General features: G+C 34.6%; 1 protein-coding gene across 1 annotated transcript in view; it reads left to right on the top strand.

Annotated features, from left to right (window-relative positions):
- Positions 1-21,926, top strand: part of SLIT3 (slit guidance ligand 3) — a 506,804-nt gene that overhangs the window by 467,265 nt on the left and 17,613 nt on the right. The window contains 4 exon segments of the mRNA XM_032210926.1: positions 1,646-1,781; positions 17,174-17,269; positions 17,271-17,412; positions 20,183-20,313. Coding sequence (XP_032066817.1) covers positions 1,646-1,781; positions 17,174-17,269; positions 17,271-17,412; positions 20,183-20,313 — 505 coding nt within the window.

Raw genomic sequence — 21,926 nt, 5'->3', positions numbered from 1 at the left:
TGAAATTTTGGACTCAATTATGGTCATGTCAAGGAATACCTGTAATGCAATTTTGGCAGCCTAGATCTTTCCTGATATCATAATATCTACTTTTATATCTGTATATCAGTTTAGTCTTCAGGAACAATATCCATTTAAATTCTTTATTATTCGAATCACTAGGTTCCATTCAGATCAACTAAATTGTACAATTGTACAATTAGTTTTTCTTCCATTAAAATAGACTCTTCACATTTTGAGGATTTTTTCCCCATATAGTTCCTGATCTCTCAAACTGACTTCCCTCTAAATTAATGTCTGGTGTCTGATGTCTCGAGATTTAAAAATGTAAGGGTTTTTTGCAAGACTTTTATAAAACTATTAAAAAAAAACCTTTCAATTATTATTATACCCAGAAATTGTACTAAATTTTTGCTAGCTTTAGGATACATTTATATCATTATATTAAATAAAAATGTCTTGCATTGACTATTGGAGAGTTTTATTCTAATGTCAGCTCTGAATTTGATGTATCTCTAGTATACATTAAATAAATGTCTATTAGTACAGCTGTGTTCAGATGCACACACACACATTTTTTAACCATTTAGATTTTAGTAATGCTTGAACTGGTTCTATAAGTTGTTTCTATGTACATAATGCACTCAGGTTGATGAAATGTAATCATTTGTATCAGAGGTGATATTCAGCGATTCTGACCAGTTCTGGAGAACTGGTAGCAGAAATTTGAGTAGTTCAGAGAACTGATAAATAACACTTCTGACTGGCCTCGCCCCAATCTATTCTCTGCCTCCTGAGTCCCAGCTGATCGGGAGGGGAATTGGTATTTTACAGTATCCTTCCCCTGGAGTGCGGTGGGAATGAAGATTTTACAGTATCCTTCCCTGCCACGCCCACCAAGCTATGCCCACCAAGCCATGCCATCCCACCAAGCCACACCCACTGGTAGTGGAAAAAAAATTGAATCCCACCACTGATTTGCATCTCTGCTATACAATATCTTATTAGATAAACTCTACTACTACTTAACTGATGCAATTCTGTTCATTTTCTATTCCAATCTTTTTACTCTTAAGAAGAAGGTATAACTACAGCCCCAAAGTATATGGAAGCGCCTTTCCAAATATGTTAAATATTAACTATATGAACTCTATTTCTTTTGCACTGGTCTGAATATGTTCTTTATTTTCCAGGGAGGCTTGAAATGTGCCTTATGCTGTACATTCAGGCTATTCCAAAACATGTTGAAGATTTTGAGAGATTGCCCACTTTTCCAGAGAGATCTGCTCTCTCTAGCCTGTAACTTTAAAAACCAAATTTCAGCCAAGAGCACGTGCTGGCAGGGGAATTCTGGGTATTGAAGTCCAAATATCAAATTGACAAGGCTGAGAGACACCACTCTGTACGTTATCAACCATCTTTCAAACCTTTCTAGTTGGACATAAACTAGAAAGCATTTTCCTTTCATTGGGAAAACAAAACAAAAAACCAGTTAATGCACTCATCTCTGATGTGGAAGACTTAGAGTGCCATTTTATTTGGATTGGATATCTGTTTCATATACATGCATACTGTAGGAAGGTTTTGTAGATGCAATCTAGTATGCAACTTTGTATTAATGGAGTCCTTAATGGTCTGATTGCAGGTGAATGCTTACCAGGTTACAGTGGAAAGCACTGTGAAACAGATGATGATGACTGCAGGGGACACAAATGCCGCCATGGTGCCATGTGTGTAGATGCTGTAAATGGATACACCTGCATTTGTCCTCAAGGATTTAGGTAAGAATAATGTCTTGATCTACTCTGAGGTATTTATGAAACCATAGTATGATCCTTCAGGGTGATTTCATCCTTCAGCAGCCCTTTGGGTTAGACAGTCTCTAACAGTTCATCATTTACTGAGATGTTTGTTTTTTTCAGATATATTTCTTATTTTATTCTTGTAGACCCTTGAAAAGATCAGGGACAAAATAAGCAATTAAACAAATTAAGGTATCCTAATTCTTAGCAGATCTAACTGGAAGTTTTAAAACACAAGACTATACTGTGCATTTTGAAAGGTATATTGTGGTGTGTGGTTTTTAATGCTTTTCTGATTCATTATGGAATTATTTAGTTTTCTGATAAGAGTTACATTAAGATAAGTATGCTAAGCCAAAACAATGACTGAGTTTCCTATAACACAATATAACACAAATAAATTTAGATGGTGAAATATAGTTAGATATTATTGAAGTGGTACATTCTTCCATTTTATATCTCTACCTCAACTTTTTTTCTTCTTTTGTCTCCTTTGTCCTGGGATATAGACTTGCATTCTCATTTTAGGAAGGTGCCAGAGGTGGGTTGCAGGCGGTATGCCCTGGTACGGGCGTACCGGAGCCTGCCCAGAGCACCAGATACCGTCCCGGTACGGTGCTCCGGAGGGTGCACCCGCCTGCCCGAGCTCCTTACCGGTCTTTTAAGTCTTCGGCACTTACGTGCATGTGCATGGTGCGTACAGCACCTGCGAGATGTTTCCCTGAGCAGCTGAGCATCACAGAGGCTCGCGGAGGCGCTAAGAGGCATGCACACGCTGGATGTGTGTTGGAATGGGATCTGGAACCCACCCCTGGAAAGTGCTCTCTACATCCATATACTCTATAAGTAAGAGGCAACTTCTAAAGGATTGGGTGCCATCCTGATCTTTCTGCTAAAAGAGTATAAGAAGCCATTACTGACAGAGAAGGGACAGGGTTGAAAGTTGTGTTTGTTTGCACTTTTGTGGATGCATGCATACATATTCTGGGATATTTGAGGGTGTGAGGTTGCAGTTTATTTCTCAGGAATCTCTCACACCCCCTATAATCTATCATCCCGCAAAGAAACAAATGTAAGGTTAAATCATGCTTTTGAAGATTTTGCTATGTAAATAATATTCAGAAAATAATTAATTTTCAAATTCAGACAGCCATCACATTTTTAGGTGTAATGCTAATCATTGAGTATTGTTTATTATGCTGAAAATATGTTTAAAATGTACAAACATCGCTATAAATAGGTGCAAGCAAACAAGTCCTGTGTGGCTTAGTTTTTTTTAATGCCATAAGGCTTTTTGTTCATATTGTTGTTGCAGCAGATTCATAAGATTACCCCTCAGGAAACAACTGCAAACAGACGGTTACTTTCTATATAGTTTCCCTCTAGTTTTGTTTTTCAAATGCCAGATGTACACGTACTGATCCCATCCTTGGTCCCATTCATATGTAATATGCAGAGGAATTTATTAAACCATGGCATTTTATTTCTTTTTCATGCTTCAAATTTACCAAGCCCATACTTGCCCTGATACTATATACAGTAGCAATAGCAATAGTAGCAATAGTTAGACATATACCGCTTCATAGGGCTTTCAGCCCTCTCTAAGCAGTTTACAGAGTCAGCATATTGCCCCCAACAATCCGGGTCCTCATTTTACCCACCTCGGAAGGATGGAAGGCTGAGTCAACCTTGAGCCTGATGGGATTTGAACAGCCGAACTGCTGAACTGCAGTCAGCTGAAGTATGTTGTAGTTAAATGTTTTTTTAATATACATATAATTTTATTAAGAATTTTAATTGTAATAGTAAAACACAATGAATTTAGAGAAAGAGAAGAGTGTGGAAACTAAGAAATGGTGGAGGAAAAATATATAAAGAAAAGAAATTATGAGAAAAATCATATTTTAAGAACTTTAATCACAACAAATAAAAACGTATTTAATAACACTTCATCCATATAAGATTAAATAGATATCTCTTCATCCCATATCCCATCCCTTATTTATAAATAAATCCATAAAATATCCATTTTCAATCCAGCAAAAGGTCCGTAAAGGGTTGGCTTTTTTGAACATTGCAAAAAATGTCTTATTTTAATCTTGTTCGAATTTATATCTTTTCTTCCTTTTATTTATAACAGTCTTAATCTTTAATTCAAATATTGCTGTAGGATTTGATCTATTTTTAATTCTTTATTCCATTACACAGATTTTTTTCCTAGGCTTTAACAAGCATCCTTTGTAGATCCAATAACATTTTCCAGGTCATCTTGATTTATAATTTGTATTTCCCTTTTAATTTTTAAAACTTTAGCTGGTTCCAGCAAAGCATTCTTTTCTAAATAATTTTCTTGCATTTCATTTTTATTTCCATATTTTATACTTTACATTATCAATAAAAATTGTTACATATTTGTCATTCATTTCATTTCATTGTTTTAAACATAGTCTGTCCATAGAAGCAGACAATTACTGAAAATACATTCTGGTTGCTAACCTTGCTCCATTCTTCAAAGATTCTCCTTTAATATTCCCAATGTTTCAATGTTTGTGTCATTCTGTAATAGCAATAGCAATAGCACTTAGACTTATATACTGATTTGAGTGCTTGACAGCCGTCTCTAAGCGGTTTACAGAGTCAGCATATTGCACCCAACAATCTGGGTCATCATTTTATCCACCTCAGAAGGTTGAGTCAACCTCAAGCCTGTTGAGATTCGAATTGTCAAATTGCAGGCAGGCAGCAGGCAGCAGGCAGCAGGCAGCAGAAGTAACCTGCAGTACTGCACTCTAACCATGGCTCATTAATCCCAGTATTAACTGACATCAGTTTTATATACTGTTTAATTTCTTTCTTCTGCTTAGAATCTTTAATCTCCTCTAGTGTCCATTTTCTAAAATTATCAATTATCTTTTTTTATGAATTGCAGTTGCCAGGATAACCAAAATAAATCTGTTTCCCACAAAAAGCAAATAATTAATTCTAATAATCATCAATTTTCCAAATTTATTTTGATCCTTAATTCATTTACAACTTTTGAGATCAATATCTTATTTGGCTTTTTGCCATTTATTTCTAATTCTTTAAGATCTTCAGCTTGTAATTTTTCTTTTGTTAAGAGTTAAAGATAAACTCACTCAATGAAGATTTTTCAAGACTGAAATGCCAAATGTCTCTAATAGCTTTAGATAATTTCTGAGAGTGTTAGAAAGTGAAGTTTGGGAACTTAGTTGTCCTATAAAAGTCTCTGCCATGTTTGAAAAAAATTGGCCAATTTGTCTCTCAGCGTTTAAACCCACAGGAGATCACTGTGCTGAAAATCCTTGTGAGGAACAGCCATCCAGAGTACATATGGGTGATATCTCATCCTCTCTTTATATGGAAAGATTTTTTTTAAAAAAAAAAACTTTAATTCCCTGGTCTTGCTGAGGTTTTCAGCTCCACTTTTACAGAGCCATCTTCATTTTATTTTACAGCCCCTAGCATACTTTATTCAATGTTTTTTAAGTTAAAGTGGTGAGGAAGGACATAATTATCATAGGATTTCTAATCAGTCCTATATATACTCAGCCTCTTGTGCTACAGGTCAGAAGTATATTTTTCAGATATTCTATTGATTGATTGATCGATTGATCGATGAGGATAGCCCAGCAAACTCACCATTCAAATATGCTATTTCCAAACAGTCATTGTGTCTTCTATGCTGACTACTTTTAAGAGATTGAAAAGATTTCCAACCTTTAAGCTGAATTTCTAAGCAATATGAGAGATTTTGCCTCATTAGCCTGGATGAGAGTCTGGTTGTCATAATGATATTTTGCTTTTGATATATACAATCACCGTGGTATTACTTAACACTCTGAAGTTTAACTCTGACAGCTGCCAATCGGCCCACTATGTGGAAATCTCCCTGAATGTCAAAGATAAACTATTCCGCCAAATGGATTCATTAATCATTGCCTCAGGAAGTGCATTGCCTGGTTATTGCTTTTCTTCAGGAAGTTATTCTCTGTATTTGGAACAGATTCTCACAGCAAGAGAGCAATAGCATCTGGAAGCAAGCAAAGAAAACAAAAATTACAATATCTAAAAAGATATAGAAGCATTTTGGACCTTTGTCTTAATAATTGAATCCATGTTTTATTAGATTTTTTTCTATTCATTTGTTCTTTACGACAAACTTCGTACACATTAGGGTATTTAGCATATATGATTTTGAAGAACAAATGTTGTTTCTTAAAATATTATAAGACTATTTTAAAGTTTTTATAATTATAAAATACAAGAAAAGAACTAGAGTTTTCATCTGTTATGTCTATTCTGAAGGCTCCCTGGTACAGTATGAGCTTGGTTGTTTTCTTACAGACATTTCATTACCAAGCTAGGTAATATCATTTGTGCTAGTCACTAGCACCGATGATGTTACCTAGTTTGGGGCGTGAAACATCTGCAAGAAAACAACCTAGGACCCCTGATTTCAACCCTGAGCTACAAATATATGGGTACTTCTTTACTGATCATGCCTACTCCGTTTTTTCTTTCTATTTTCTCTTGACTTTATCTGATTGCAAAGAAAAAAAAAGATATATTTGTGAGACTTGCCAATGTTCCTAAAAATTTCTGCTTGCTGGTGGCATATTGTTTGTTCCTAGAAAATGTGCCATTCTTAAAAAATAATGCCAGTAACAGAAGTTTAAAGAACAAAGTTTCCTTGTAGCAGGAACATAATATGTTTCAAAAGCAGGACTTTGGCATGGTAAACATTCTTTTTAGGATAGTCTGCCGCCATTCTTGAGTTAGAAATGCAGAAATGAAATATGATCCTCCCAAAATACAGTCACAAAAGCAACAGAGCAGACTAGTTTAGATTTAATCTACAGAACTGAAATATAGCACAAATATGGCATTATTTTTTTTAAAAGCAAGGCTTAATAGCTTGAATATTGATATCTCTTCAGCCTGTGTACAGTATTTTTATTTTATCAGTAAGCTTTGAAATTGCTTCATTTCTATTTGTTCTTTGACTCCAAATTCACATAGAAACCAACTGCAATTGCAATAAATAATAAATAAATAATAAATAAATAATAAATAAATAAATACTTAAATAGAAATGCAAATTAACATATTAATTCACGAGAAAATATTTAAATTCATATACCAGGACAGGCATCTTCTCACTGGATGCTTTAACAGAGTAACAGAGCTGGAAGTGACCTTGGAGGTCTTCTAGGCCAATCTCCTGCTCAAGGAGGAGATCCTAGACAAATGGTTGTCCAATCTCTTCTTAAAAGTCTTCATTGATGGAGCATCCACAACTTTTTAATTCAAGTCGTTCCACTGATTAATTGTTCTCACTGTCAGGAAATTTCTCCTTATTTCTAGGTTGGTTGTCTCCTTGATTAGTTTCCATCCATTACTTTTGTCCTTGCCCCAGGTTCTTTGGCGAATAGGTTGTCCCCCTTTAGACAAATTGCAGTTTTTCAGCTTCAGTTAGCTCAGGGAAAAGCTACATTGAGGATATCATAAGCTTAGTTATGCAGTTATGAAATGTCTTGGGAAAGTAATAGATAGTGATTAATAAGCAATTAATTACTTTTTAGGCATTGGTGTTTAAACCAAAAATTAAAATGCCACTAATAAAATGTTTCTAATAATTATGTTTTCCTAAAGCTGGCCTTCTGAATTTTACTGGCAGATTGTCCCCTCTTGTAGCAAGAGTTGAGTTCTATGGCATCTCTATGTATAAAATCAATTATAACTCATTTGTAAAAGAGTGTAGCGATAGCTTAAATGTTAATGAAAGAAAGAGATTGGTTGGCATGGGAATGGAAACAGAGTATTTATTATCTGAAATCATTGGTAGTTAGTTTAGCTAAAAAAAACTACAGAGTAATCTCTGCTGGGATATTTCTGTGTTACATTTTTAGTAAGAAATAGCCAGACCTTGTCTGCTCACGTGTTACAGTGTTCATCTGTTTTAAATTATTGTTTATTTTTATTTCCTCATTGCTGTTTCCATATTTTTGATATACTACAGAGGTCAGTCTGTTCAAGAGTGAAAACTAGTGCCATAGCCACAAGTGTAGACTGCATTGATGCTATTCCTTGTTCTTTTAAGAAATATAGTTATGGGAACAATAAGTAATATGACAGCCTCTTGTCTATTGGCCATGAGTAATAATTACTTCTAAATTTATGGAATCTTCTGCAAAAAGCTTCAGGTTCACACCAGTATATTAGTTATCTGTCCCACTTTAAACCTCTATTGCCTTCTAACCTTATGTAGTGTGTGTGTGTGTGTGTGTGTGTGTGTACATCTGTGTAGGAGACTCAGCCTTCCATCCTTCTGAGGTCAGTAAATTGAGGTCCCAGATTGTTGGGGGCAATATGCTGACTCTGTAAACCGCTTAGAGAAGGCTGTAAAACACTGTGAAGCAGTATATAAGTCTAAGTGCTATTGGTATATGTATATAGAGATAGAGATAGTTATAGAGGTATATTTCTATAGGTAAAATGCTTATAGATGTGGGCATCCATAGGACACAGAGCTAGTGTATTGTGATGTGATGCACACTCCTGCCATTACATACTTGCATTGCTACTATCTCTAAAAGCCTGGACCTTATACAGTAACTTTATGACACATATTTGTCATAAGACTTATGCTCATAGGTACAACTACAACTGTGGACTGAACAAAGCTTGGCATTAGATTATCATGATTAACCTGGTTTCCCCCCATTTTCCACTCAAGTCATATAAGCAGAGAGGTATGTATATTGCCCAATATACATCTGTCAGCCCTATAGATCAGGGAGCAGATTCCACAAGACTAGTACTCTATTTTAATAAGGACTACAGTAACAGATCCACACAAGTCTGACCACATTTTCCTTTCCCTCCCTCTTATACTTCAGGGGGGAAGTAGTCTGAATTTCCCTTTGCCTGGGCTCAAAGCAAACTAATGCATTTGTTATCTTATATCTCATGTTCCTTCTAACTTGGAGAATCCTCAGTGTGGAAATTTGAAAGAAAAATGAAGATCAAGGAAATGGGAACGAAGTTTATAGAACTGTCATGCAAAAATATTACTATATTTTCACTTAAATCACGCTTTAGTAGATCTCAGTTTATGCTTCCCAGATCAGTGGTACAGTCATTTGTTATAGATAGCTACTGTGCAGACAACCTAGGAATATTTATTTTATTAATCTAGACACTTTTTCAAATAATTATCTTTGTTCTCTCCTTTCCAAATATTTATTCTATCTGTCTCTGCGTATGCATGTGTTTAATGAACTCTTTCTGAAATTCAAGAAACCCTAGAAACCATTCCTTTTTCTTTAGCAATCCACTGTTTCAATGATAGATGTCACTTGCAAAAAAAAAAAACCCACCATACATTATACATGCTGAACTCTCATGATATTTTATTTTTTCTTGTGGAGCTATTTCAAAACTTTTCCCATTGTGATATTGAGCAATAAGGTATGAGCAGCAATCATTTAAGTAAACATAGAACATTCCATAGTCTATAACACAAGTCTGTAGCTATAAGCTTTCCAGTCAAGCTGGCAACAGATGTCACATTGAAATTCTTTTTGTTGAAAATACAAAAAGTTCCTCTAACAAATTTTTATGATATTTGTAAATAAAACCTAGATCTGTAAAACCACATTGGGTAAGATTAACAACAACAACAACAACAACACAACAACACATCATCATCATCATGGTTACTGATTGATTGATGACATGTTGACTATGAGTGGTCACATAGATATATTTGCTCCATGAAGAATTATCCTTAAAATGATCTTTCGACTCTTCCAAAATTGCACTCATCACTATCTCTACTGTAAATGAGTCCATCCATCTTGCAGCAATTTATTCTTTTCTCTTTCCACCTTTCCAGAATTTGGATCTTTTTCCAGAGAGTTAGGACTTGTTTAATATGTCCAAAATAGGATAATTTGAGCCTGGTCATGGGTCAGCCTTGACCCAAGTGAAAATTCTGCATTGATTATTTTGATATTTCTGGTTGTTTTCTTGACTATCTATGATATTCTCAGGCATCTCTCCAACACCAGATTTTAAATTTATCAGGATTTTTCCTATCCTGTTTCTTCAAAGTCCAACTTTGACTTTCATAGGCCTTCACCGGTAATACCACGGTTTGCACTATAATAATTTTTATGGGTATACATAAATCCCAGTATCTGAATATCTTTTCCAAGGCTTTCATAAATGTTTTAACAAATGCTGGGCTGTAGCATATTTCTTGGCTACTTGTTAATAGTTGACTTTTAAAAGGCAGACAGTAGCTATCAGTTTGATATCTTCATTGTCAATACTAAGTTTGATTGTTGTACCTATTGTTATTAGTTTGCTCTTTATATTTCATTTTAATCTCATTTTTTTCATTTTGTTTCTTGGCTTTTTTTTTACTATGGCTTGGCGATCCTTAGCGTTTTTAGCTATCAGAAAAAGTTGTCAGCATACCACAGGTTATTCGTGCTTCTTCCTCCAATTTTAAAATCATTCTCACATTTTTTAACCTTGCTTTCTTTAATATATATTCAACATATAGGATGAATAAATAAAGGCAGAATATTACCATTGCCTTACTTTTGCTCACATGGAGCCAGTCTATTTTTCCATGGTCTGTCTATACCAGTGATGGCGAAACATTTACCACCGATTGCCCAAGCTGCGTGTGCGCACATGCCCAAACTGAAAGATGTGTGTACGCACAAATGTGGGCATGCTCGGGCATGTGCAACAGAGACCCGAAGGAGGAGCATCCCAACATTGGCAGCGAGGCAAGAGGTAAGATCTTTTTCTTTTGTGAGCTTCTGTTTCATTGTTTGCAGGGAAACAGAAACTCATGAAAGAAATGCTACAGAGATCTGACCTGGGGCAACAGTGGGCATGCCAGCAGCGAGGGCTCTGTGTGCCACCTCTGGCATGTGCCATAGGTTCGCCATCACAGGTCTATACTATGGCTTCCTGCCTGAATATATGTTTCTCACATAAACAATGAGAGCTTTTAAGATTCTCATATTTCTAAGCACATTCCATAGCTTGACAGAATCAACATAATCAAAGATCTTTATGTAATCAATAAAGCACATACTGACTTCAATTTTGAATTTTTTTCTTAATTCTCTAATGTGCATTAATGCAATGTCTTGTATTCCTCAGCTTTTTGTAAAATCCACTTTAACATCTGACAATTCTATCCCATGTAGGGCATTAGGCTGGAGGATCCTAAGCATTAGTTTGCTAATTTGTGAAATTATGGATATAACACAATAGTTTGCACTCTGAAATTCTCTTTTTTCTTTTTTTGATATTGAAATATACCTTGACCTGTACCAATCTATTGGGCACTATGTTGTTGCCCAGATTTTCTTACACAGTTTGGTTAACCCTTACGGACTCTTCTTCTGTTGCCATATTTCTGTGGATATTCCTTCAGTTCTTAAAACTTTCCAATTTAGTAATAATGGGAGTGCTGATGTGAATTCAATTTCTGTAAGTACTATAAATTATTGTAAATTGGGGACATCTTCTTAGAGCATCTTCTAAAATAATTTGGATGTTGACATTTCATCATCATACTTTTTCAGTAAGTTCCTTCCATCTTTATTTGATGTAGTGTGAATCTGTTACTTCTGAATCTATCCATTTGGTATACCAATTTGAGAATGGAGCCTTCTGAGTTCAGAGATCTTTTTAAAACCTTTCCTTGTTTTTCCATGTCTGTTCCCATCAATTAGGGTCTTTGCAGACTCTTGTAACATCTCTCTGAAATTCTTTATTAGGTTTCTTCCTGAAATTTTTGTTTTAGTGGCTTCACTTCTCTTCTCTTGACAATTTCTGTAATTTATCTCACAGTGAATTTGCTTTCTTTTTGGGTGATTTTTAACAATCATGTTTCAAATGCCCCCTTCACAAATTCTTTAAGTACATTTCATGGTAGCTCTAGTTCTCTATTAATGAGTTTAGAACTTCAAAGTGATTCATAATGATCTCCATAAAACCAGTGGCTATGTGGTCGGTATTATGTCATAGAAACTAGTTGACTTTCTTCTGCTGCTTTAGTTAAACTTGGAATTTGTAAATGAGCAGTGTGTGATCTTTTCCACTGTTAGCACCTGGCTATTCCTGTCCTGATGCATAACTGAGAGCCTTTTCCTCTTGAAGCAATAATATAGCAAATTTGTTTTCTGTGTACTCCATCTAGTAATGTTATGCATACAGGCATCCATTTGGTTGCTTAAAGACAACTATGAAGAAATCAGTGGAGTGGTAGAAATTGATAAGTTTCTCCCACTTAATTTCCTAGCAAGCTCTTTTCTTCTGCATCAATGGCTGGAGCACAAACCTAGATGATAATCATATTAAAGAGTTGTCTGCAAAGTTTAATTAATATTATTCTATCATTGATTGTACTGTAGCCAAGTACTATTCTTGGTATAGCCGTCCTAAGTTACAATTCCTAATAATGCTGCTCCTTTTTTTTCATCTCCTGAATAATAAACAGTGTGATCTTCTGAAAGTGTGTAATTCCAGTCCATCACTGATGCCTAAGATGTAAATTTGTAGTCATTTCATTTCATATTTCACTGTTTTACTCTTTCCTATGTTCAGGTTTCTTATGGGTTAGTGCTCCCATTGCAATTCTGTTTTTGTGGCTCCAGATTTTCTTTTCATGTATGATAACATCATCAACATCAATATCAGCATCTCCTAAAAGCTTTAATCAAGACTTGTTATAAACACCATTAGTACTCTGAAAGATCCTCAGCTCTTCCTTGGTAGCATGTTGAGTGCCATCTGACTTGAGGGACCCTCTCATCCAGGACTATGTCATTAGACATTTTTTTATAATTTTATTTTTTATTACATAGACAACATCACATAACAATAGGAAAAAAAACAATGGGAAAAGGAGAGAAAAAAAAAGGAAGAAAAAAAAGACAACCCCCCCCCCCATCATCATACAATATGTCATTTGATCACAGGTGCATCCCTACTACGTTTATACATCCCGTATCTCTATGTTGTATATTTAATAAACACCACAATAACCTAGGGTTTAAAAAAAAGGGGGGAGACAAAAAGACAAAAAGGGGGAAAAAAAACATCATCACATGCAGCATGTCGTTTGGTTACAATTGTTTTAACCTCTGCATCTTCAAATATATTTACCGTCTCAAATATTTCATCTAATATAACTAAAGGCCTTATTTTCATTATACAATATATTTAGTTAACTTTAGCATTATTTTTCCCCAGAGAGTATACTTCTATTTATTGTTAACCTTGCATTTCATACCTTCAAACAGAGATCTTGTTCCTTCATTGTTCAACAAAAGTCATTAGACATTTTATAGTTTCTGTCCATGTGGTTGTCTTACAGGGGTGGCTTACCATTGCTTCTGCCATTTAATGAATTTATGTCTTTGCCATTATCATTAAGATCGTCCACCTCTGGCGTCTTCTTATACAGATTTATATCTCTAATATAGATGCCTGCTTTCTTTAACTGGGCAGCTGGAATCACCTTTGTTTGATCAATTTACTGGGAATATGCTCTGGCATACATTTTCAATGTTCTTCATGGCATCCCACCAGGAATATTCCCTTACCCATTATGATAAGACAGCCAGATGGACGTAGAAGGGAAATTGGAGTATTAAAACATAGCTAGGCCATTTATCCATAGCAGTGGCGTCTGGAGTTGCTCTATAAATGGCAAGCACAAGGCTTATAGAGGACTAAGGGAATAGTTAACAAAACCAAAAAAAATGTACATGGTCAGGATTGGGTTATTATAATCATCTGGGAAACAAGTACTGACTTTAATTTTAATCACACCTTTTGGCTTGAGAAAAAGAAGAAATGCTCTCAAAGGAGCATGTATTATAATAGTAAATCAATTGCGGCCTATGATTGTACGTAATGACGTTTCCTGGTTGGACAAACCAAATAGCAAGTTTGTTGTTATATTTAAGATAGATATAAAGATGCAAAATGTAACAAGATTTAAAATGAAGGATTTTCAGTGGTATATTAAAATAAACCGAGTAGATCGCTTAAACCTGACCTTTGTTTTATGTTTGCTTCCTGCATACTTCTTATGCAAAGAATCTATTAGCTAACAAGAAACTAGGTGATGGTCTATGTTGACCACCATAAATTCCAGCAGATATAACAAGCTATACAAACTGGGTAGAAAAAAAATTTCTAGCATTTTACTGTCTTACCTTTTCCCAACTTGATGATTTCCCGTAACTGGAGAAGTTAAAGTCCAAGATATCCAGTAGTCACCAAGGTTGCAGTACCCATTAGGTCACTGCTAAAAAAAAAAGCATTTTTATTAATGATATTAAGCTTTGGAATCAGAGTCAGATTGCCCTACATTTTCAGAACATATATTCTAGATCTCACTTTATGTAGCTAATGCTTGATCAGTACATTAAATGTAACCTGTTGTCTTGCTACATGTTACAGAAGTTGTCTTACTGAAAACTGTAAATTGTTTCCATTCCAAGAATCTGGATTAATTAAAAAGCTGGCGGTAATAAAGCTTTGAAAAACTGATTGTCGAAAACCTGGGCAGGAATAGGCCTTAGTGAGATTAGTTATACTTTACGTTGTAACTTCATGCAGTAACTGTCTTGGGTACCATTTGGAGCACATTTATGTAGACTAACTTGAAATAGATTAAGAAATATGCTAATGCATTCAAAAAGTGTTAAACTGTGTTTTACGAGAGAAGATCAGTTGCAAAAGGTAAGAAGTGTTGAAAAAGTTTTGAATTTTGCTTTACGAAGGATCTGAAGAAAATAGTATATCAATCTGTGAGAGCATTGAACATGCTAGAATTGGTTAGGGTTCTTGGGATTTATTCCAAATTGTCTTTAACTACCTTTGCCTATACTATAGGACTGAATGTATGGAGTCTTTTGTTCATTTGATTTACTTTTGCAGTGGATCTGGTTTCAGATTAAAGCCTTCAGCTTTGAAACTTGGTAGTTGCGATTATGTTTTGCATGTCAGCATTAGCAACAGTGTAGTTTCATACTATAGTATGGAGACACTATTAAATAAATAGGATACTTAGATCTGGCCATAATTATCCATGATGGTATTGCCTCATAACTAGATTACTACGCTGCTTTCTCCCGGTTGCTGATGCCGGTAGTTGGTTTACCCTCCTATTTTCTTTTCACAATGAAATGCCTCACCGGGAAACACATATGCTTTGTATCTTTTAAATGAAATGGTGTGACATTGATTGCGTTAATCATTCTAAAATTGTAATTATTCCAAATGATCAGAATAAGTTATAGGCTGTATTGATAATTTAGCCTGGAATTATGGTCGTAAATTGTACCGGTCATTAAAGCGGATCATCGCATGACTGACCCAATTTTATGACTTTTTTTGCATCAGCTGTTAAGAAAATCCATGGTCATTAAGCGAGTGCAGCGTTATTAAGCAAACCTACAATCTGCAATGGGCTAGTTTTCCATAAAAAAACATAAATCATGATCACATGATTGTGGGACATTGCAAACAATTGTAAATGCAGGCCAGTTGCCATGTGCCTCAAATGGCCATCAGAACTTTGACTCTAAGTCGTAAGTACTGAGGAGTCTTCCATAATTTTGAACAGTTGCTATGTAACTTATTGTAAATTGAGGACTGCCTGTAATGATTTGCTCATTATGCTGTGCACATTGATTGGCTAGTTTTGGAAAGCTTTTGTTAACAAACTTAGGCTTTCTCTTTTCAACTTTACCATTGCCTGATTAATATGTTCCATTTGGAGGATTTGAAAATTGGATGAGTGTAGCAGCACAGAATATTATATTATTCTGTGTTTATAACTGAATACAGTTGCTCTTTGCACATATTTCATCCAGCAATAGTGTATTTTATTGTAATATCCACCACTGGCCTACCAGTGACTACTTGGAATGACTTGGAAAAGCAATTCAGAGAAGTGATAAGGCATTAAGGCAGAAAAAAGATTGAAAAAGTATAACTATTATTATAAGTTTCCTCTAGAACAGGAGTCCTCAACAGCCTGGTACACATACAAACAGTGGACGCATGCATATACTATACCTTTATTGAAAGTTAAAATAAGAACTTTTTTTCTCTTGAAAATATAATGTAGGGAATGATGGCAACACTGACTGTTTAAGACCCTCTCATCCCATGCAACATTTCTAGTCTAACTCAGACTTCTTCTTGTAGCTATTCTTTCTTGAATATCAACATTGTCAGCACAGTATTGTTAATACTGACAAAAAAAATCCAGATGTTACTGGGAGAGAAAAAGTGTCAGATTCCTGTTTCACATTGTCTGATCAGTTTTTGAAAAATATGGATATAGGAAAGTCAAAAAAGAACAAATTAAAAATGAGTTATATTTCTAAAGTACACAGGCGTGGTAACCACATAGCCCATGTTTAAGAAACACTGATAAGACAAAACTGCATGTTTTCATTGAAAAAATAAAATATTCACATAGGCTTTTATTTTACCTTATTTCAGTACTGTCTTATTTTTAAAGAATTTTTTAATACATAGTTTAGTTTTGAAACATAGACTTAATTTTGTTTTGTTTTTTCCTATAAAGCTCACATTCATTCAAACTTACTTTATCTGATGCCCTCCAGATAGAGTGGGAATAATGGCAGTTTGGCTGGTTTGAAGAGTTACATTACATCTGGAAGAGAAATGAAGACTACTGTATCTTAATTAAATGTTTCACAGTCAAATAATCAAAACACATTGTTTAATGTAACCATTATTTTTGAAGACCAATTTTTGTCCTTTCTGGTTTGGTCAAGACATAAGCAAATGGAAAGCTTTCCACTGCAAGAAACAGGAAAATTGGAGGATTGTATAGTATATATATAAGAAGTTATTAATATGTAAAATTTCCTAATACATTTTTTTATTTTTGTGCTTTCATATAAAATGAATGCATTATTGCCACAATATGATTCTCACCACATAGAATCAGTTGTTTGAGATGGGTGGCTAAAGAAATTGAATAAATTAATAAACATAATTTTTCCCTAGAACATTTCTTCATTAATACAAAATGTTTACTTCAAAATCGGGTAGTGTCTATTGTGATATAGCTATTCCATATGCAGATATTCTTAGAATACCATAAAATATTGAAATGTTTATTGGAAATGTTAATGTTTGGACCAATATTTGTCAACTTGAGATATCCTACAGCAGCAAAAGATATTTATATAACACATACTATTAAACTTCTGTTTAATGCTTGTGCGCCTCAAATTAACATTGACCATTTTGTATTTTTCAAGTGGACTCTTCTGTGAAAATCCACCACCCATGGTTCTCCTCCAAACCAGTCCTTGTGATTATTATGAATGCCAAAATGGAGCACAATGTATTGTTGCAGCAGGAACCCGTCTGTCGTTGCCTGGCAGGTTTTGCTGGCCAGAAGTGTGAGAAGCTCATTACCGTCAATTTTGTTGGGAAGGATTCCTACGTTGAGCTTCCACCAGCCAAAATCCGTCCTCAAGCAAACATCTCACTTCAAGTAAGTTATTCAGATAATTTTATAAACCTTTATCAACCTAGTTATTGCGAACAGATTATGCAAAGGTCAATGAAAGCATTGCATTCATTCCCGGTGTGCAACCCAAATAAATAAATTAATTAATTAATAAGAAAGATGTATGCAACCTAAAGTCTTAGAGTTACACACAGTCCCCCAAATCCTAAATACTCCAGAATTATTTTTGTAATGTAGCCAAAAGATAACATTATTAAATATGTTGGAAATAACCATATCAATTGCATAAGATTAAGTTATTTATTGTTCTACTTTTAGAAGTACAGCCTCTGATATGCTACTCAAAGCTACACACATTCCTTGATCAAAGGACAGTTACATACTTCACTTTGCTGGGAAAAAATGAGAAATCACCTGTAATAACTGATATTTTTAGAAGCTTATTAAATCAATCTTTTCCATTTTGCAATGCAGCCTTTACAACTCTTCGTGTAAGAGATCTATTTTTTGCCTCATCACAGACTTTTCTCTAAAATTCAGGAAGAAGACACACATCTTATTTTGCTTTTTTAAAAGACCTTTCTTTTCACTTTTCTTTAGTTCTGCATGTATAAAACAGTAAAATATGTCACATGAGTTATGAGCTCAGGACACAGTTTACATAGCTCACATTTTACATTTATTTCAGAAAAGAATTCTGACAAAAATGTATTTTGGATGATAATATGAAAGCCAGACTTGTTTACTACATGAATTTCACACAGATGGTGTTCTCAAAGCTTATTTTCCAGTTAAAACATTGCTTCTCCATCTGGTAGTTAATTGCCACTCTTATAAAAAATAGTTTTAAGTAAGCATCTCTTGAAACAGTATTCAGAAGTCTTTCCTAATGAAAGGAAAGCTAATAAATAAATTTCAGCTTACAAGCTTGGAAAAAATTTCTTTTCAATATGATTTTTATAACATTTATATAGCATGCATATTACTTATTTTGTGAAAAAAATTGTAAATTAAAACTATTTTATTTTATAAAATAAGTATTTTGCTATTTTGAAATAGTCATAATATATAGAGGACAGATATAATTGGAACTAGTATTTATGTTGGTAGAAGTACTAAGTTTAATTTCAAGGCCTTTCTTTAAAAGCATGTGGGTGTAACTACAAGGCTGTAAGTGGCTTATACAAAAAAGCTTAAAGATTATCCAAATGCTTAAACACAATAAGTGTGTTTAATATAATTAGTTACTTGCACTCTTAAAACATGGAGGGACAAGGTGTAGTCTAGAGTCATGTGAATCATGCCAGCATCTTTTTACACTCTAGTGGTCCTTTGTATGGATAGAATAAATAGAATAAAAAGAAAAGCTCTTTTGTGGGGAAGAAGGGAATTTAGGGTTTATTAAGGACCAAAATGGTGGCCTTCTGTTTTGTAGAGATTTAGCAGAATAGTTCTTCTATATGATTTAACCCTTGAGAGTCCCCATAAAATATAAATCCTCGCTTTACCCACTTTGTGAGTATGGATTTTGCTTTGCCACATAAAGCTTGGGCAAGGAGTGGGGAAGTTTATTCCTCAAAGTAAAAGCATCTATGCTTGGGATCACACAGAAAATTAAAAAAATAGCATAGAAGTTTTGTTTTCTTGCAAACTCAAACCATTTCTTGTGCATCATTTTCAAAACATGTACAACACTTGTCATATTCATATCCTTCAGTCTCTCTCACTCCTATATATACAACCTTCTCAAAATTGAATGCACCCATCCTATGGGAACATCTCTGAAAGACATGTTAAAGTCCTCCTAAATTTGACGTTATACAGACATGGATGACATGGTCTTCTCATTTTGTGTCTTCAACCTTATGGCATTGAGTGTCAAAGATTTCTAAAAAATCACTTCTTTTTTGCTGAACTCTCAACCCTATTTAAATATTACTAATACCTTTCTTGGAGCCAGTTGGTGTAATGGTTATCAGGCTGTAAACCAGAAAACAGTGAGTTCTAGACTCACCTTAGGCTCCCAAGCTGGATGACATTGGGCCAGTCCTCTTCTCTCAGCGCTAGGAAGCAAGCAAGGGCAAACCATTTCTGAAATCTGGGGAAGACTATATAAACTATACAATTTCTAAATTCTTTCAGTAAGGTGGCTGTTTTTATTAAGAGACTATGTGTCAATAAAGTCTCTAGAAAGGTATTAGGTTGCCTCTAAATCTCTGTTGGGGAAGAAAGTTCTTTCACAAGTAACACTAGGGATTATTTAGTTACCAGAGACATGTTGGAAAACTATGTTTGAGTTACATCTTTTACAACAGCTCAGCTAGCTAGTGCACAAGTTAGTGAGGTGGAAAAGATGGATCATAAAACTAAGAACAAGCAAAGTCAGAATTTCTAGTGTAGCCTCTGCTGCACTGCAGTCATTCAACATGTCAAGCTCCTAACACTCTTCAAAACTGAATTGAGGGTATTTTTCTGAGAGAAGCATCACTCCATAATGCAGTATTCCAACGATCTTTCTGACATGACTAAGGAATGTCAGTATTCCATTTATTAATGTGAGCACTTAAGGGAAACTTAAAAAGTTAGAATTGGCATCACAGTAATTGTAACTTACATCCTAATATTTGTGGTATACAGAGAATATTTCTTTGGGAAGCCATAGACCAATCCTCATCGCTAAATAACAATGGGATAAATTTGGAATTAATGTTAATTAACCTTAAAAACTATGGAGGAATGTACATATTTTCTTGCTTCTATATCATTATTAATTTTCCTTTTATTCTGTTTAAAGGTAGCAACTGATAAAGACAATGGCATCTTATTATACAAAGGAGACAATGATCCCCTGGCTTTAGAATTGTATCAAGGGCATGTGAGACTTATCTATGACACAGTGAATGCTCCACCTACAACTATATACAGGTAAGTCTGACTGATTTAGGATTAGTCAAAAGTAACACCACCAACATTATATTAATAAAATTGATATAACTTATCATTTTAGACTGTATATTTTATGCTTTGGGAATCTGCTTTTACTAGATTCTAGAGCAAGAGGAAGTGTAAAAAGTTAGCAAGAGAAACAATCCCCATCCACCATGCCATCTTCAGTAATCAAAGTGAAAAATAAATAAAATAAATAACTTTCATGTAATTGTTTCACCAATCTCGTATTACTGTATAAGCTCAGTTTTGTCCTAAGGACACATTTTGATTCTTCATCATCATTTTCAAACAAAGTTTTAGAAACTAATTGTTTTCAGTTGAATTCACAGAATCCAAGAATCAGAGAATTGAAAAAAAATCTCAGAAGTCATCTAACCCAATTCACCACTTGATGTATGATCTGTTAAAGCACTTTGGACAAATAGATTTCCAGTGTTTGTTTGACAGCCTCCAGTAAAGGGAGACATAACACAATGAGACAACCAAACACTCCTCCTCCCCGTTGGCAGTTCTTATAGGAAATTATTCCAAATAGTTAATCCAAATCTATTTCCTGTGGAGAAATAGACTAGTTCATGTCAGTCGTTTTTAAAACCGGAGATGATTATGACACCCTTAATTGTGCATCACATTGTCTAGTATTTCTTTTTATTGTGTAGCTGAATTGTGTTTCCTTTGGGGCCACAAGACAGTTGATAAATCATGAATTTACCACCTGGCTTCTTCCCCAGATTGCCTGCTGCTACTGTCATAAACAGCATGTGCGCTGCCGAAGATGGCTATGGAGCACATTGTAGTAAAAGAAGCCAAGTTACATCCAGAATTAATGCTTTTTTAAAAAAAAAAAGTATCAAAGTTATTACTTGGTATAATTAAAAATATTTTCTTGAAGAAGACTTGGTGCAGGTCATTCCTACTCACCAAAACAATTGATTGTTCTCTTATACACATGTGAATGAGTTATGTACATTCTCCAACCTCTTTAAGGTTAATGGAGAAAAGCCCAGTTCAGACTAGTGTGTGGTTTGTTTCATTTCTGTTTTTTTTAAATATATATCCAACTCGATTGGTACAAATGCACACTGTACTATCTATGGCTCTAAAATAAACCCAGAGTGTCTCATCCCGCAGTAAAAATATATAACATATCATACAGCAGTCATAGAAGGAGAGAAGGGATCAGCAGTGAAAAGCAAATCATAAAAACTGTATGTCATATCCAACTTTTTACAATCATTTGCTATAGGAAACTCAAGTATGCAGCAAATTCTCAGCCACACGAGGGACACATTTTGATGAACAGTTTCTAGCAGTGCCTAACCCACAGAGGCCTCCTGCAATTACTCTGGTTTTCCCACTTTAACATAGTTTTATAAATGTTATGAAAAAAGTCAAAAAGTGCAAGACAATTTTGTTGGGCTACGAATATAAGACAAGAGCCTTCCCAAATCATTTCATGAATGTAGCAGGAGACAGCAGAATAATAATCTGATTTGAAAGTACCCCATAAAATCAATGAAGACACTCTGAAAGATAACAAACCAATCCGGTTGGCCTTTTTTGTATCCAAAGTTCTGGCAATTTAGGAT

Source organism: Thamnophis elegans, chromosome 2 (assembly GCF_009769535.1).
Source record: "Thamnophis elegans isolate rThaEle1 chromosome 2, rThaEle1.pri, whole genome shotgun sequence".
Taxonomy (NCBI): Eukaryota; Metazoa; Chordata; class Lepidosauria; order Squamata; family Colubridae; genus Thamnophis; species Thamnophis elegans.
The sequence above is the reverse complement of the archived record's forward strand: the minus strand, read 5'-3'. Positions and strand labels throughout refer to the sequence as shown.